General features: G+C 39.6%; 1 protein-coding gene across 1 annotated transcript in view; it reads right to left on the reverse strand.

Moving 5' to 3' along the window:
• The window catches only part of LOC126267005 (transcription initiation factor TFIID subunit 1-like), a 230107-nt gene that overhangs the window by 113432 nt on the left and 96669 nt on the right, over positions 1-20006 (reverse strand). Inside the window, exons 9-12 of the mRNA XM_049971767.1 lie at positions 12571-12705; positions 12205-12428; positions 3099-3219; positions 2857-2998 (exon numbers count right to left, since the gene is read on the reverse strand). Of these exons, the coding sequence (XP_049827724.1) occupies positions 2857-2998; positions 3099-3219; positions 12205-12428; positions 12571-12705 (622 nt within the window). The remainder of the gene's footprint in view (positions 1-2856; positions 2999-3098; positions 3220-12204; positions 12429-12570; positions 12706-20006) is intronic.

A 20006-nucleotide genomic window follows, 5' to 3' on the forward strand; every position in this document is an offset into this window, starting at 1 on the left:
GTTTTAGCTGCAATATTGGGGAATCTAAACCATAAGGCAAATTGTTTCTCCCATATATATTGTTTCTCGTTTTACATATATATACACAAAATGTGTTGTATTGTTTTCATCCTCACAGACAAATTTCACAGAAAAAAAATGAAAGTTGTATTTCTGGCTTATTGGTTTGCGATTACAATCCTACCACAGAATCCGAATTTACATTAGCAGTAACCAAGACTCAAGATCAGAGAGGGGGAGGGGAGAGGAGATGCAAAATGGGATGGGAGGAGGTGATCGAAAGATAGAGCGGGAAGTATGAAAAACTGAACAAAGAGACGGGAAGTAAGAGAGGGACAGAGAAGGAGATTAAGACGTATGTCCAATTCCCATATATTTTAGAGATGTGCACTTTCTCTTTTCTTTCTTTCCCATTTAATCAGACTGAACCACAGAAATGCATGGCCAGGTACAGTTAGTAAACATTTATAAATGTGAAAATCTAACATCATGAGGTTGTATGTACTCAACTTAAATGTCAAAATCTTTATCAACAGGTCAATGGATGATGAAATCAGCCATATCAAATAGTAGTTCTGCTGTAACTTCCATGCACCATTTTAAGGGGGCATTACCACCAACCGGCAATAATCAAAATGAAAGGCCATCGCCACACTATGACCGAGAACAGTGTTGAAAACACAGTAGTGGAACACACTGCTGTGAACAACATGTTCAATTTCAATGGCTACTTCACAGTCCGTGCCATCTGGATCCTCCCTCCAACACCAGCTCCTCTGAATTCTGTATGTGGGAACTGCCTTTGCAACACATCCTTCGATTCCATAATCCTCATGGCCTGAATCTCCGCTATCCCGTACTCATTCTCATCCCTGCCCTTATGACCACCATTTTACTCATCCTGCATGTGTACCCTCCTCTGCACAGTCTACCTGTTTCTCTTTCACATTCCCAATGGCCATGTCACTGTGCACTACACACTAGTCCCTCTGATTGTGCCACGAGATTCGCCATCCTGTGTGCCCACTGCCTGTCCCCATGCCTCAACCCCACCTCCCCCACCATAACTTTTTTGCACATGAACCATTCCACTTGACACCCTAGGTAAGCTGTGGTGCCGGCACAATATAGAAATGCAGGTGTATGTGCATTATGTTAGCTCTGAAAAAGAATTTATATGAAAGCTCATAACCCATTCATTCTTATGGGGCAAATGAGAACTCAACAGCATAACTGAATAGTGAGATGTTCCCTTCATTCTTTCCATTATTTGTGTTCCATCAAGGGCTTGACATTGGAATAAAACAGTTCAAACCAAAGGATGGTTTGAACACCATAATCCTCTTATCACAAATGTTCCTGTCCTGTAGAATTAGTTTACCCTTACCTTCCTTTGTCCTTTGGACTGACTTACCCAGCCAGTTGCAACTCAACTCACATCACATTATATTCCACCAACATACTGCAATCCAATACACTCACTTCTGATTTTTCGTAAAGTTTCTTGTGGAAATTTCCACAGGTGACACTTCCTGAACATCCTGCAGTTTAATAACAGTAAATTTGTTTTTCTCCATCAAAGAAAGAGTACATACAAGCAAATGTCTCACTAAGCCAGAGTTATCTGAAGCATTCGTTTTTCTGATTTCAAAGGCAGTTTCCTCACCACTAAAAACAAAGAGGATGACTCCCCTGCGAAAAAAGTATCTGAAATCTGTTCTTCCACAGTCTATTTTAAAATGACATTCCTAAGATTTCTCCAATTGTTTCCTTTCTGTCTTTCTCATTGTCCATATCTCAAATCCATACAGAACAGTGCTACAAACACAGCTTTTCAGTAATATTCTTCTGGTCTCAAGGGTTATCGATTTGGGTGTTAGCAATTCTTCTTTCCACCAGAAAATCCTTTTGTCTTATGCAGGCCTTCCTATTTTGCATATATATATTTAATTTATTCTATTTTAGAGAGATAAAAATTGTAATATCGTCAAATCTCTTGTGCAAGTTTACATTTAACCACCCAAAATGACCCCCTGTTGGGCAATCAATCACATTAGTTATCTTTTTGTTCAAACAGATATAACAGCACTCAACTAGCACACATTACATTTTGTTAAGCACCTAATTCAACTGCTGCTCTTTTTTTCCTAACGTTGCTATGTCATCATTGAACTGTTTCATGCTGATTTTCTCTCTCTGAAAAATTACTCCTGCACTGAGCTACCTGTTTCCTTCTCTCAGCACCTCTTCAGTGCAAAAATTAAGAATCAATGATGACAATGAGAAACCCTTTCATAATTTTTGCCTCTTTTTATCATTCCATCAGTGCTCAATTACTTAAGATATACCGAAATATGACAGGAGAGGTGTTGTCTGTAATATGAATCCTTGTTGCTTTCACTTATTTGAAGACAATGGGTAAAAAAATACAAATTATGTTGAAAACATTTACGCACACCACAATGAGATATTAAACAGACATAAGCAGTTCCGGATTTTTGAACTTACGGATGTTCACTGGAAAAACTGTCAAATAAAAATGATCTAAAGCTACGCAAAAAAATACCAGAAAATAAATCAGTATGGTAAACAAAAGCTAAATCTACACAAGAAATCCAAGAAAACAAATTAATATAAACTGCATTAACGGCACTAATTACCATATGCCTAAACACATACAGGAGTAAAAAACAAGGTTAAGAATTCCCCCTCCCTACACACACACACACACACACACACACACACACACACACACACACAGTGAGGGAGAGAGAGGGGAGGGAGGGGGAGAGAGGGGAGAGTGAGAATTATTTACAGATACATATGCATACGCATTACATTAAGTAGAGTACAGACCTGTTCGTTTGAAATCAGCACAGAGTTTCAAGCGTTTCCTTATGCTGCTTTCTGAATGTGATGGAAAAGCCTTTTTTATGTCATCCATTTTAATCCTACGAGGAACGTGTTCACTCTTCCAGAATAATCTATAAATGAAAACCTGCACAGAACAGAAATAATTTGATGAAGTGATGCAATATTTTTGTAAAATCAAAAAGTTTTAATTTCAGCAGCAGTTTTTTAAGATTGAGGACACTGACCTGTAAAAAGTCACGAACAAAATTGTTTGCTCTCTTTGAATTTGGTCCAGGAACTTCATAAAGTGGGCATTCTTGGCCAGCTACAAACACTGCATCGATTTCTCGTATATAATACTGTTGCCTGAAAATGAGTAAGAGGGTGGGTGAACATTTCCCAGTTATCATAATCCTTTAATTTAATTACACAAAACAGTCCAGTACATTTCACAGACAAGTGCACAATCAGAATTAACAATGTGTACAATACATTTGCCTTCCTTAGACTAAACAAATTTATATTTCTTACAATGAAAGGATGGTCAAATACTTCAAAATCACTGCGGGTTGTACAAACTGCAGAAATGGACGATTTAGGGAAACCATAAAAGCAAAGCTGCTATAAACTTACAGGTTAGTTTTAACACCACAGTGCTTTACTAGATACGGTTTTAATAGAAGTGGCATTGCGTTGCCTTCTGCAACATTTGAACCAACTTACCCAGCCAATTACGGGAGGGAGGAGATACGGTTTAGTATGGCTTCTGAGCCACAGCACTACTCAGCTTTTTTTCATATTACCAGCTCTTTGCTGGAGGTGGAAGTTATAATTATAAGTGACAGTTGGAAATCCTGGAACTGACAGGGAATTTAATGTGAGACGAAAAAAACCTTAAACTTGGTGCCCAAGTAGGAACCTAAATCTACTCCTTCCATAAACATGAGTCCAATGTCTTAACCACTGCACTGTCTCTCTTGGTGGAGTCATTAATGCATTGCACTTATATTCAAGCAATGCAAGGGAGGAAGTGGTGTAAGATATAACACAGAACACACTTTGGTACAAATGTGAACAAGTAACAACAACTTCTCGATGACGAGCTCAGGCTTGCACATTAGAAGCAGAAATCTGGCTGAATCACATGTGCACTGAGGAACTGTTTCAAGTGTCAAATCTGTTGCACAAAGATGTGCTGAATAAACTTTAGTGCATAATGCTGAATACAGGACTGCTGTCAACAGAGCAGCCAGCTGTTAGCAGTCACAGCACTTCTCTCACTGTGTGGAGTATAGCATTTCATCAATGTTGGTGGGCTGCTTTTCCACCTTTCCTTTCCTTGGATGTCAAGTTTTTTAACTCACCTTTACTTCCCGATATGGTCTCCTTTGAGGGATATACAATTGGTTCAGCTATTCTCCAGCTTTTTTATTCCACTAGAAAAACAGATTCTGTAAAAGTCTGCAAAATATTCATTGACTGCAACTACAGCTTCCTCATTTGATGAAATTTTCTCCCAGGAAGACAAAGTTTTAATACAGCGGATGAGGAAACAATTCATGCACTTTCGTCACTGTTGTTGCTGATGTGTATGATTGTGCATTATGCTGGGGAATGAGCACCTTTTGTGTACAAACCTTGGTTGTTTTTCAGCAAATGCAAGTTTCAAACAATCCAACAATGAAGCATAAGAGGGTCCAGTTATGAGTCTGCCTTTTTCCAGAAATCTATGAGGACTATTATTTGGGAATCCAGTGACCATCACCTTACCAGTTGCCAAAGTGGTCTTCGTCTTGTTCGGTGCACTTTCACTAGCCTTGCCCATTGCTTTGAGATCTGTTTTGACTCTAGTGTGTAACGATGGACCTATGTTTCATCAACAGTCACAAATCACGGAAAAAGGCTTGCGGATTGTACATCGCCAGACACTGTGTGAAATGTTGTGTCGGATGTGCTTTTGGTCTACTGCAAGCAATCGCTGCACCCACCTTGCACACAGCTTCTTCAAATCAATTCTCTGTGCAAGATATTCTGCACTCGTTCAGTTGAGATGCCTAGTGTATCAGTAACTTCACCAATTTTTATTTGGCAGTCTTGCATTATCATCTCATGGATTTTGTCAATAGTTTCCTTTGTGGTGACCTTGACTGGACGTCCAGCATGCACTTTGTCTTTGGTGCTTGTCTGATCATGTTTTAATTCATTAATCCAAGAGTAAATGGTCTTTGATGATGGTGCAATGTCTGTGTGAACTTCATCCAATTCTGTTTTGATTAGCGTGGCTGTCCAACCCTTCAAATGAAAATGTTCAATAACAGCACAAGACTCAGTTTTCTCCATTTTCAATGGCAGTCATCACAGTGACCAACTCAGATGGGTGTCAATAATGAACTGTACGCTGCACATTTTTTGAAATTCTTTATGTGATCCTTATCAACCCTGAAGGTGCAACAAAAATGTTCCATTCTTCCATGGAAATTTAGCAGACTTATGAAACCATCCTCTTAAGAATCACAAGATATTTTACCACTTCTATCTACCGCGCGCGCGCGCACACACACACACACACACACACACACACACACACACACACACACAGTACTATTGCTTGTCCCACTTGGTGTTGTTGGACTGTATGTATTTCAGTGTCAGAGCTGCTACAGGAATAAGTACTACTGTCTTTTGTAGAATGTACTACCATAGCAATCAAAGTAAATCTCTCAGTTTTAAAACAAGTAAAATAAATCTGCATTTAGTCAATAGAGCCACATTAATGCCCATTCTGGTAAGCCCAGTTACAACAATAACTCCTGTTTGGACAATGTTTCTATCCATTTAATCCCGAAATTACCTTCAGCTTTATACCACCTCTGCTAACCACAAGAAATTACACAAGTGTAAGAAACTGGAGATTTTTGTTAAATAGAACTCATCCTTCTGGGAAGTGCTCCCCACATTTTTATGTTGACATCATTCCCCACTGTATATACGAAATATGAGACAAACAATCTGAACAGTGTACTGTAACAGCCTCAAAACCGTTATTGTGGTGTTTCTTCACTCTTTCCAGCACAGCACAGCAAAAAACAGCAGCTGTCTCTGGAATTTGTCCTGACAGCCACATGGAAAGAAATAGAACAGCATCAACAGAGCTTGCAGATACAATTACCAATATCCACAATGGCAGCACTTTCTTCAAGCAAAAAGTTCACATGATATATTATCACTGAAGTCTGTCCTCTGGGACTGAAGTTTAGTTGTCAGAACAGCTTGTAACACGAAGCACCTCCTGGTCCACATTTTCCATCGTCTTTTTACCGTTATATGTTTGGATTCTCTTGGGATAGAGTGCTCATAATGATGGCAACAATTTTGGCTGTGCTGTATGGACTTTTGGTTAAAGCCATTGGTACAGTTATGCATTGTTGACTTTGGTGCAACACTGATGGTAGTGGCTGACTATATTTATGACTTACTTACTGTCTGTGGTAGTATGGTAATAGACATATGTGGGTATTCTTTAAATACAAGTTATACACATGTTTAAAAAAATTACCTTGAAGTACTAGAGAAAGGATGTTCGTATTCACAAGACACGTCCATTAGTATGTTCTGCAAAAATGATTAGAACTTCAGTCACCTTGGTTCAACAGGTCTCCTGTTGCCATGTAGGCACAGCGTCAACCATGGGCCCTGACAATTTGTTCCATGCATGATGGCATCGACATGTACTAGGCACAAATGGTGTCCTGTGGTCTAGCCATCCATGCTGCAGTCACCTGGTTCCAAAGTTCATCTGTGTGGTTCACACAGTGACACAGCACTGCACCCATTGTTTCACCATACCCCACACATTTTCGATTGGCAACAAATCAGGTGGTCTGGATGGCCAGAGCAAAAGGCTGGCACCCTGTGACGTCTTGGAGACACGTGTTTTGTAACAACATGTGGTTGTGTATTGTCTTGCTGACAAATGGCATCTGGGGTGCTGTGCAGAAAGGGTATGGTTACAGGTAGCAGGATGTTATTCACATACGTCACACTGGTGACAGTGCCCTGGACATGCTCCATCTGTGATTTATGGTTGTACCCAATAGCAACCCACATCATAAGGCAATGAGTTGGCACTTGTGTCTTGTGCGAATGCAGTCACCGCGTAGCCACTCGCCCTGTCCACGGCGAACCTAAATGCGGCCATTATTTTCAAACAAACAGAACCTCAATTCATCCAAAAACACTACCTGATGCCATTCCTGTCCCCAGTGATATCGTTCCATACACCTTTGCCATCTAGCATGTTTCTGCACGTTTGACAAAGGTAGGTGGAGAAGTGGATGACAGGCACATAACCTACACCATAACAAATGACGACAGTCTGTCACCCCAAATAGTGTATGGTGTGTTACAGTGTTCCACTGTTGCACCAGAGCTGAGGAAGATGTAGATCTGCCCAATGTCACTCAGATCAGAAGTAAGTCTTCTCAGGCTGTGGTCTGGGTAGTGTGACCTGACCCATCTCATGATGTTTTATGGCCTTCTGTAAACCATTCTGCACACATTTGTTGCACTGCTAAACACTTTAACCCACAATTACTCAGAAAGGAAGATTGAAGTTTACATTGTGTCAATCATAAGTAATCAGAGATGGAGCATAGGCCTCAATGAGCAGTAATACATTTTGTGAAAATTCAAAAAACATAAATTAGGATGGCTGGAAGAGGCTGGGATTCGATTTCTCCCACAAGCAAGTCAGAGTATTGACAGTACTTTCATGCATGGTGATTAAGGCATATTGATGAGGATTTTAGGCAAAGTTCTTCAACTATAGTTTCATCTACACTGCACGACATGTTAGAGAATATGAAGGCATTAAATTCCCCACCATAAACTGCTTCAAAATGAATATTATGGAAATTTTATTGTTAGCAATAGCAACACTGTTTATTCACATGAGTGCAAGCAGCAGTAGTAGCATCACAATGTTGTTCAAAAATTGTGAGAGACCAACAAATTGCAATGAAATGGGTATTGGACATTATTATTTTTTTTTTCTAATTTGAATTTTTGTTGACATTTAGATTTCGAACACGGGCTGATAAAGAAAAAGCGTGTTAAAAATTACAAAGAAACAAAAAGCATTTTCTATTATCTTAGAAAAAATATACGAAAGAAATTTTAAATCTTGACAAGATTATTAGTTTGTAATGATACTGTTCATTTAAGCTCTGCTCTCATCTTTATTATTTGGGAGAATGATGTGCTACTTTTGCCATGTCCTTAGTCACACATATAACATTGTGACCACAGAAAATGTCAACTTATCCATCACACTAGAGTAACAGACAACAAAAATCCTACCCATAAAAAAATCAGACATTATATTACTGATAAAAAAACACAAACATAATCATTCTATCTCTGTAAACTTATAGTACACAAGGGTAGTTGTCATCCTGTCAGCATTTATGTTTACATTGTCTTATAAGTTATGAAACATGGGTAAAGAAGACAGCAAGAGGTACAGACGTAATGTTTCTTCTCTTATGAAACTGGCAAACTTCCTAACACCAATTCATATCTCCAAATTGAATATTAGTTTTTCCAGTGCAGATGAAGCTTACTGACTTAGAATAGCTTATTTTTATCTCTGTTGTTGTTCTGGTCTTCAGTCCTGAGACTGGTTTGATGCAGCTCTCCATGCTACTCTATCCTGTGCAAGCTTCTTCATCTCCCAGTACCTACTGCAACCTAAGTCCTTCTGAATCTGCTTAGTCTATTCATCTCTTGGTCTCCCTCTACGATTTTTACCCCACACGCTGTCCTCCAATGCTAAATTTGTGATTCCTTGATGCCTCAAAACATGTCCTACCAACCGACCCTTCTTCTAGTCAAGAGGTGCCACAAACTCCTCGTCTCCCCAATCCTATTCAATACCTCCACATTAGTTACGTGATCTACCCACTTTATCTTCAGCATTCTTCTGTAGCACCACATTTTAAAAGCTTCTATCCTCTTCTTATCCAAACTAGTTATCGTCCATGTTTCACTTTCATACATGGCTACACTCCATACAAATACTTCCAGAAACGACTTCCTGACACTTAAATCTATACTCGATGTTAACAAATTTCTCTTCTTCAGAAACGCTTTCCTTGCCATTGCCAGTCTAAATTTTATATCCCCTCTACTTCGACCATCATCAGTTATTTTACTCCCTAAATAGCAAAACTCCTTTACTACTTTAAGTATCTCATTTCCTAATCTAATTCCCTCAGCATCACCCGACTTAATTCGACTACATTCCATTATACTCGCTTTGCTTTTGTCGATGTTCATCTTATATCCTCCTTTCAAGACACTGTCCATTCCGTTCAACTGCTCTTCCAAGTCCTTTGCTGTCTCTGATAGAATTACAATGTCATCGGCGAACCTCAATCTTCTCCATGAATTTTAATACCTATTACGAATTTTTCTTTTGTTTCCTTCACTGCTTGCTCAATATACAGATTGAATAACATCGGGGAGACGCTACAACCCTGTCTCACTCCTTTCCCAACCACTGCGTCCCTTTCATGTCCCTCCACTCTTATAACTGCCATCTGGTTTCTGTACAAATTGTAAATGGCCTTACGCTCTCTGTATTTTACCCCTGCCACCTTCAGAATTTGAAAGAGAGTATTCCAGTTAACATTGTCAAAAGTCTACAAATGCTAGAAATGTAGGTTTGCCTTTTCTTAATCTTTCTTCTAAGATAAGTCGTAAGGTTAGTATTGCCTCACGTGTATTGCCAACATTTCTACGGGATACAAACTGATCTTCCCCAAGGTCCGCTTCTACCAGTTTTTCCATTCGTCTGTATAGAATTTGCATTATATTTTGCAACTGTGACTTATTAAACTGATAGTTCGGTAATTTTCACATCTGTCAACACCTGCTTTCTTTGGAATTTGAATTATTATATTCTTCTTGAAGTCTGAGGGTATTTCGCCTGTCTTATACATCTTGCTCACTAGATGGTAGAGTTTTGTCATGACTGGCTCTCCCAAGGCCGTCAGTAGTTCTAATGGAATGTTGTCTACTCCCGGGGCCTTGTTTCGACTCAGGTCTTTCAGTGCTCTGTCAAACTCTTCACGCAGTATCATATCTCCCATTTCATCTTCATCTACATCCTCTTCCATTTCTATAATATTGTCCTCAAGTACATCGCCTTTGTATAAACCCTCTATATACTCCTTCCACCTTTCTGCCTTCCCTTCTTTGCTCAGAACTGGGTTTCCATCTAAGCTCTTGATATTCATACAAGTAGTTCTCTTCTCTCCAAAGGTCTCTTTAATTTTCCTGTAGGCAGTATCTATCATAACCCTCGCGAGATAAGCCTCTACATCCTTACATTTGTCCTCTAGCCACCCCTGCTTAGCCATTTTGCACCTCCTGTCCACTTCTTGTTTGTATTCCTTTATGCCTGCTTCATTTACTGCATTTTTGTATTTTCTCCTTTCACCAATTAAATAAATATTTCTTCTGTTACCCAAGGATTTCTATTAGCCCTCGTCTTTTTACCTACTTGATCCTCTGCTGCCTTCACTACTTCATCCCTCAAAGCTACCCACTCTTCTTCTACTGTATCTCTTTCCCCCATTCTTGTCAATTGTTCCCTTATGCTCTCCCTGAAGCTCTGTACAACCTCTGGTTCTGTCAGTGAATCCAAGTCTCATCTCCTTAAATTCCCCAACTTTTTGCAGTTTCTTCAGTTTTAATCCTCAGTTCATATCCAACAGATTGTGGTTGAGTCCACATCTGCCCCTGGAAATGTCTTACAATTTAAAACCTGGTTCCTAAATCTCTGTCCTACCATTATATAACCTATCTGATACCTTTTAGTATCTCCAAGATTCTTCCATGTATACAATCTTCTTTTATGATTCTTGAACCAAGTGTTAGCTATGATTAAGTTATGCTCTGCTCAAAATTCTACCAGACGGCTTTCTCTTTCATTTCTTCCCCCCAATCCATATTCACCTACTATGTTTCCTTCTCTCCCTTTTCCTACTGATGAATTCCAGTCACCCATGACTATTAAATTTTCGTCTCTCTTCACTACTTCAATAATTTCTTTTATCTCATCATAGACTTCATCAATTTCTTCATCATCTGCAGTTCTAGTCAGCATATAAACTCGTACTACTGTAGTAGGCATGGGCTTTGTGTGTATCTTGGCCACAATAATGCGTTCACTATGCTGTTTGTAGTAGCTAACCCACACCCCTATTTTTTTTATTCATTATTAAACCTACTCTTGCATTACTCCTATTTGATTTTGTATTTATAACCCTGTATTCACCTGACCAAAAGTCTTGTTCCTCCTGCCACTGAACTTCACTAATTCCCACTATATCTAACTTTAACCTACCCATTTCCCTTTTTAAATTTTCTAACCTACCTGCCCAATTCAGGGATCTGACATTCCACGCTCCGATCCGTAGAATGCCAGTCTTCTTTCTCCTGATAACGACATCCTCTTGAGTAGTCCCCGCTCGGAGATCCAAATGGGGGACTATTTTACCTCCGGAATATTTTACCCAAGAGGACGCCATCATCATTTAATCATAAAGTAAAGCTGCATGCCCTCGGGAAAAGTTACGGCTGTAGTTTCCCCTTGCTTTCAGCCGTTCGCAGTACCAGCACAGCAAGGCCGTTTTGGTTATTGTAACAAGGCCAGATCAGTCAATCATCCAGACTGTTGCCCCTGCAACTACTGAAAAGGCTCCTGCCCCTCTTCAGGAACCACATGTTTGTCTGGCCTCTTAACCGATACCCCTCCGTTGTGGTTGCACCTACGGTACAGCCATCTGTATCGCTGAAGCACACAAGCCTCCCCACCAACGGCAAGGTCCATGGTTAATTGGGGGGATTTTTATCTCTAATATAAGGTAAACATACATTGCCACTCACCGTACAAAAGACAGGTTAAGTTGCCGACAAACATACCAAAAAGACACTTACATGTTAGCTTTCGGCCAAAGCACCCATAAGTAAAGGAAACACATAACTCATGTGTACATGACAGTCATTTCCGGCAGATCGAACTGGAATGAATTGGTCTCTCTCTCTCTCTCTCTCTCTCTCTCTCTCTCTCTCTCTCTCTCTCTCTCTCTCTCTCTCTCTATCTCCCCCCCCCCCCTTCTCCGCTGTGTGTGTGTGTGTGTGGTGTGTGTGTGTGTGTGTGTGTGTGTGTGTGTGTGTGTTCACCTATTTAAAGAGAAGAAGTGACTGCAAAATAGGAAAGATGGAAAGGGTAGACCAGTAAGGAAATCTTCCGCAATCATAAAACGTTACATCACATGTTCATACCTGGTTCGTATCACTAAGAAATCAGTCTCAGGCACTTTATGTTCATAGATTGGAGCCCGATACATGTTGTTTTCAACAGCCTGCAAGGACTGTCCAGGTGGTAACTGTCCTAAAAATGGTGATGTGTGGGCATATGCAATTTCACCATACCGATATTCTTGCGGCCCTTGATCTTTCCCAGCCTTTCGCTTGTAGTAGTTCTTCACTTTTGAGCACATTCCCACCTATTTGTCAACAAATAAAAGGAATTGTAAGCCTATTGTAAAGGGGAACAAACATACATCTTATTTCTACTGTAATTACAGTTGGGCCATTACACATACTAAAAAACGATAATCAGAACTAACAGCAACAAATTAGACATACCTGATTGATGAGTGGAGGATGTTCTTCACAAAACTCAATAAGAACAAGATCACCATCACGACCAGTGAGATCCTCTGGAGTTCTCATGAAAAACACATCACCCCCACCAGATGCAGCCCTTTCTTGTTCTCTTTGCTGAAATAAAGAAATATCACCATAAAATTACTGTTATTTCATGAAGGACACTAAAACGTGTGTGTGTGGGGGGGGGGGGGGGGGGGGACGCACCTGCTGGGTGGTGGCATTCTGTGTTACTTCTAATTACCTCACTTCAGACAAATATGACTGACAACTGCATCTTGCATAACTAAGCAATTCATGTTTTACCATTTTAAACATGAATTAAACAAGAGTGAAAGCCTTAAGAATTTATGATGCAGTTTTTGAGAACCTCCTCTTCCCCACCCTACAGTTCTTCATTTGCTTTTTGGAATTTTAAAGAGAGAGAATTTCAGTCAAAGATGAAGAAAGGCAGTAACGTAGAAAAACAGTCCCAGAAAGCCAATGAGAGTCTTTCAAGGACATCAGAGTGACAATACAAATACGGTGTGGAGAGCTCTGCCAGAATTGAAATAATTTCAGAGTAAAGAAAACAACTCGCCAAACAGTGGAAGCATCAAGTCCTTAGCAAGTGTACACAAAAGAATGAAACTTTCCTAGCTTCTGGACAAATCCTTTTTCAAGACAGAATACACACAAGTTGGCAGGAAGACAGGGTAAGGAGGGGTGTCATCTGTGGTTGATCTGGGAAGAAGAGCTTGAAGAGAGGTAGCAGTGGGCAAGACAGGAATACGAGATGAAGAAGCAGCACGGGGGACTGGAACTGGTGCATGTTGACAACAAAGTGTGGGAGTGTATTGAGATGAGGTGGCATAACAGAGGAAGGGGAGACTGTTCTTAAGAGGGTATGGCGGCAAGGAATCAGCAGAGGTGAAGTAGCAGTATAGGCTCGAAAAAGTATTCATCCTTAAGCTAGAAAAGTTTTGTTCTTTTATGTATGCTTGCCAAAGACTCGATGCTTCCGCTATTCAGTAAGCTGTTTCCTTTCCTCCTAGATTATTTTCAAAACATTAACATAGACTGCTTTGCTGTCTTTGCACAAAACACTGCACAGTTATCTTTGAGTCGGGAACTTTCATCTTCATAGGTGGTACATCACTCTCTGACAGATGAGTAAAAGAGTGCTTGTGTGAAGTTGGCTCAAAATTACTTCAGAACTGACAGTTCAGCAGGAGCACCTGGAAGAACAGAGCACAGGTGCCTTGCCCCATACAGTATGCAGATATAATTTTCCATTTCATTCAACTCGCCCAGACAGACATGGCATTAATGTGTTCCAGGACAGATACATTATACTTTCATTTCAGTTTGGTTTACAGCAACAAATTACTAAGAAATTATACAGATAATTTACAAAAGTGCATTTTCTTATGATGTTACCAAATTTTCAACTTGTGGGAAACATTTTTGTTTTTAATTTAGGTGAACACATTATGCACACAAAATATTTAAAAAAACATTACATTTTCATCTATTCCAAACCAGAAATCTCTCATGGTTTCCTATCATGAGATAATTTCAGTCAAGTCTGGCACACTATGGTCCAATTGTGCATCAATACTAATTGGTCACCCACACCATTTTGTTATGACAGAAATATCTCTAGGTTTATAATGAACCTGTTATTAAGTTTTGTTACCTGCATTCCTATTTCTAACACAACAAAAAATAAGATTTATGTATGCTTATTGAGGTGAGAAAACATATCTTATATAGGCCAACTGCTATTGGGAGAAAGAATAAAAGTTCCACTAAAAATAATGTCCAAGTATTGCAGCAAGGTCAATGTAAACAGGAACATTTATTTTATGTGATGTAGACTGAATTCCCGAGATGAACTAGGTTTGGAGATTGTTGCTGACAAAGCTTTCTTGTTAAAATGTTAAAACTTAAGAAAATATTTTGTTATGTAGCCCAGCAACATACCACTACAAACTTTGCACTTCAAACACACAACTGTATTCCTCTCGTCCATATGATTGGTGATAGAAATATTACTATTTAGTGAAGCAACTGTCTTCTCCACTGAATGTTTCAAAACAGCTTGATACTGTCATGCTCTTTCTATGACGTTCTATGTTTATTTGACACCTTTCTTTTGGTCTTCTGGGTTTATGTTCCTAACAGTTTCTTTTGCAAGGGCTTCAACTGCAAAAAATGTAAGTTCCACACAATGCAACTTTTAAATTGGACCCCTATTAACTCTCCTGGGGTGAAATGGCAATGGTAAGATGGTAGCCTAATGACTGTATGTCCATATGTTTTTGTGAACTCATCAATTGTGTACATGGAAAACTGTGGCGCTTGCCTACCTGTTAACTCGTCAATTTTGTGGCGAATTTCATTTCTTATTGGGCTACTGACTCTTTTCCACTCAGTCTTTGTGCTTCTGATGTTTTATTTGTCTGTAGTGTTTCCTTTTCTTTGATTTTGTTTAGCTTGAGCAGATGCTGTTTCAGTTTTCTTGTGTTGTTTGGTGGCTGATGTATGTGGTTTCTCTGAGAGAGACTACAAGCTCCATCTTTTTAAGGTTATAATTTATATCAAGATTACGACACTGAAATCAAGTTCCCCTTTCACTTTTCCATAGTAGGGGCCTTGTCGAAAACAACTGAATGGTAAGGAGCATAGTCTATGATCGCTGACGAGTTTCCCAAATTTGGGAATAATGATTCTACAAGCCCCTTTCTAAATGTAACAAGCCTCATTTCTTCATAATAATCTTCTTTGATTTGAAAAGCAGAAGACAATTTCGGAGGAAACCTTGTAAGGTGCCTGCATAAAGAAGAACAAGTCTGCTCTCCTTGCCAGAAGTCACTCCTATTGATCCTTTAGTTGTGTCATCTGCCCAGTCATGCTTCACAACATAACCATAGCACACCCAAATTTTCACACTGTTGTGGAGACACGGTCACATAAACTTTTTTGAAAGATATAACTGCCATTTGATTGTACAATAGGTTTTATTCCACACTCTACCTTTCAGCCTTAGCCCCTCCACCCCACCCCCCAGCCCTATGCTCCACTTTTTTCCCCATTTTGTATCATTAGACACTTGGTCCTTTATAACAACCATTGACACTTTTATGTAAAGAGTTTTAAATTGCAATGACGTTTGTGACCATTTATTTTATATAACTGAACAATTTTTAAACATGACTGTAATCATAACAATGTATACCTACTTATTTTGTAGTTGTCAATGTATCAAACATTTTACTATATTGAAAATTGCACTTCTCTGTATCTTTAATTATGATGGTGTAAGCCATGTTTTTACATGCACACTGGGAAGATGGCTCTTCACGCAATATAATGTTAACACTGTCATATTCCGCCCACTTCAAAGACAATGTAACCACCTTCTATAATAAAGAGTCACACTACCTGTTCCCATGACATACATGGTGCAAACTGGGATGCCTTTATGGTGGTCTTTGACAATCGTTTCACTTATGTTTATATCAGTAGCTGCTTAGACACCGTGTAGCAATGTTGGAAACATCTGATATGGTCATCTACTTCACTCCACAACCACATCAAGTGAAGAAGTCATGCTACTTGCCAGTAAATTAGCCTGTTACAAAAATGTTCTCACATTTACTTTTGACAAAACTGGTTAATGTAACCAAAGATACATATGTTGACAATGACTTGTGTTCTACTCAAGTCTAATGATTTTTGATATGTGATAGAAATAATAATACAGCCCATACATTAATTTAACTGCTTGCCTTGCTATTTTTCAGATACTTATGCTTTTATTCTGCTTTAATCTGCTGCAGTTGTAACACTCGATAATGGCCTATGGCTGAAATCTAGAGTATGAAGTACAGCCTACTGTACAATCAAATGACATTTATACCTTTCAAAAAAATACCAAAGTTTCCTCAAGTAACACCACATCACTGATACTCATGCCACAGATTTGCTTTTAAAATCAGCATCACCCTGCAGTTATAGGCTCCCTCTCCATCAAAGGCTTGTTGCCACAGAACAGCCCGTAGTGAAATCCTAGGTTGTGAAAAACTGTGAAAAATGCTGCGCACTTGCCATGAAAAAGACCTGATTTCTCATGGGTGGCCAGCAACTTTTTGAGTCCAGAATGAGATTTTCACTCTGCCGCGGAGTGATGCCCGCAAGGCCTGTCCGCAGCTCTCCCCATCCTGCCAGCCAGCAGTACCCCTACCATCTACTCACCCAACCACACAGGTCACTGCACTGCATGGAGTTCTTAGTCTATTTACTTCCCGTCATTTCTATTGTCTGTGTAGACATAGCGTTGGGTGGTTGTGATAAAACAGAACTTGTGGGTGGAAAATGGCTGAAGAGGAATTAAAATCATTGAAACAAAAGTCCTTTGAACCCTTAAAAAGCGCATATCAGTGTTTCATTTGCAATGCCACATTGTCTTCACGGAAGAATACAATTTGAAGCGACACCATCAGCTGTTTCACGATAAGGGTACAGTTGGTTTGAATAATGAAGAAAGAAAAGCAAAACTTATGGAACTGAAGCAGAAAAAGGAGAAAGATGTACATATACATGTATTTAATTATGACATTGATTCTCATTATTACTGTTATTAATAATATGCTATGTGCATTTTCTGTCACTTTCACCTTCACCTGTATGTATTTACAGACCGAAAACCTCATCATCCACAATGCTGCAGCGATGACAGTAAGCTATTGTGCAGCTCTTAAAATAGCGGAAGCAGCACAGCCCTTCGGCGACGGAGAATTTGTGAAAGACTGTTTTGTTGCTGCTACAACAATTTTGTGTGCATAAAGTCTTGCTGTTTTTGAAATCACTCCTCTTTCATAGAGAACAGTTTGCAAGTGCATTGAAGAAATGGCACATGATGGGATAGTTCAATTGAGAAACAGGATCAAAGATTTGGTTTTCTTTTCATTAGCGTTGGACAAAAGCACTGATGTATGTGATGTTGCTCAACTAGCAGTCTTTTTGCGGGGAGTTGATGCTCAGTTAAATGTGATTGACGAACTCCTCAATTTAGTGCCAATGCATTACACATCAATGGCTGACGACATATTTTCATGCATAGAACATATAATACAGAAATACAAGCTATGTTGGGTAATATTATAGCAGTGAAGTGTTGCAGTTTAGACGGAGGGCAGGAGAAAAGGTGCACCTTCTCTCCAGCTCTCCATCTAAACTGGAACACTTCACTGTCTGCCACTCCCACCATACTACCCCTCACCCTCCCTGCCCCAGCCTCCTCCTTACCCCCACCCAGTCGCCACTCCCATCATGCACTGGTGCTGCCGCTTTCAGTAGGGTTTCAGCTCTCTGAGACTGCAGATGTGTATGCAAGTTGCGTTTGCGGAGTGTGTGTGTGTGTGTGTGTGTGTGTGTGTGTGTGTGTGTGTGTGTGTGTGTCTACTGCTGACAAAGGCCTTAATGACCGAAAGCTTTAATTGCGTGAATCTTTTTGTTGTGCCTAACTCGACTCAGCATCTCCGCTATATGGTGAGTAGCAACTTTCCTTCTCTGGTATTGTTACATTCCATTCTGGATTTTCCATTGTTTAATACTGGGAAATGAGGAAGATGTGGTTGGAAAGAAGGATGTACAGGGTCAGTGAGTGCGTACAGGGACAATAGTAGTCATTATTGTTGTTTCACTAAATATGTCAGTAAATGTCTACCGAAGGTGGAGATGTTATTCAGTTCTCTGATATAATGTGGGAGGTTATTCCACAGTGGGGTTCCTGCAACTGAAAAGAACTTCAAGAAAGTGGCTGAACGATGGAGTGACACTGAAAGAATTTTGTTCTGATGAGGAGAGGTGTTCCTGCCTTGTTGTTCACACAAGAGCGTTAAGATTGAGAAGGGATGGAGGGGCAGTCCACAGTGGGGTTCCTGCAACTGAAAAGAACTTCAAGAAAGTGGCTGAACGATGGAGTGACACTGAAAGAATTTTGTTCTGATGAGGAGAGGTGTTTCTGCCTTGTTGTTCACACAAGAGCGTTAAGATTGAGAAGGGATGGAGGGGCAGTGTACATTGATAAGAGATTCGAAAAGACAGAGAGTATGGAAATCTCTGTGTTCGTCAGCACACAGCCAGGAGAGCTGTGCATATGATGGTGAAATATGATCAAAGATTCAAACACCACAGATATATCAAATACAGGTATTCATAACTATTTCCAAGCACTGTGAGTTTACCTGAGAAAGACTTTGCAGGATAACATTGCTGTAAATCAATATTTGGAAGTATAGGTGCTCGTTCATGTGTCTTTTCATGTCCAGAGGTAAGAGCTTTTTATTTTTGTAGGGCATGGAGAGATTCTGATGCCTAATTGTGCATCACAGTTATGTGCTCGCCCAATTTATATTTTCATCTATTATTACTCATAGACTCTTTTCTGAGGGAGAGAAGTTGATATCTGTCCCCTTTAGGATTAAAGGTGGTAGCATTCCCAGTATTTCAGGCTAATGAACCTAGAATTTTATATCTGGCAATAATGCCAAAGCAAGAAAGTTTCCAACATAATGAGCAAAATGTTATGCTACAACTGTTGTCAAGATGGCAACTGTATACTCTCATACTTACAACCATACCCTGTATTGCACTGTGAATTGTATGGTAGAGGGTACTCCCCACTATACTTTCTATTAAGGCTTCTTCCCATTCCATTTGCACATGGTACATGGAAAGAATGATTATTTATATGCCTCTGTACACCATGTACTTTGTTTAATCCTGTCTTTGTGTCCCTATGCGCAATACAAAGGGACTGCAGTGTGTTTGTAAATTTGTCATTCAACGCTGGATCTTAACCTTTATTCATTAATGAGACTTTGCTCATAACATAAAGGTTACTGTAACCATTTCATTTGTTAGTTGTTGTATACAAAGGTAAGAGTGAGGCAGCACCACTAGTGCCCCTACAGTCCCGATGACAGTTTATCTATCAGGATGAGTAGTGCTTCAAAATCTCAACTATTTCTTGATATTTGTCAGTCCACTCATATTTTTCCTTAGGATGCAACCTACTGCAACTAACTACATTTACACCGTATGTACTGATCTTGCAGTAAAGACAGATTTTCTGTCGCACCTGAGTTAGATGATAAGGCTATGCATGTGCTGATGTACACGATGTACTGGTGACCAAATGTGACACTAACGCATCAAGCACTGGTCTTAATAAGTCTTCTGGAGAGTTCATTGTACTGATTTGAGTCTTTATTCTTCAATGATGTAATAACTGATTCATTTTCCTCCTTGTTTGTTTCCTGTGTCTGCATGTGGAATTAAATACTTTCATAACTCAGGTGAATGAGAAAGTGCTTCACTATCCACAGAAGAAATGTATCATACACCATTTGCCCCTGACACAACTT

The sequence above is a fragment of the Schistocerca gregaria genome, chromosome 4, assembly GCF_023897955.1.
Source record: "Schistocerca gregaria isolate iqSchGreg1 chromosome 4, iqSchGreg1.2, whole genome shotgun sequence".
Classification (NCBI taxonomy): Eukaryota; Metazoa; Arthropoda; class Insecta; order Orthoptera; family Acrididae; genus Schistocerca; species Schistocerca gregaria.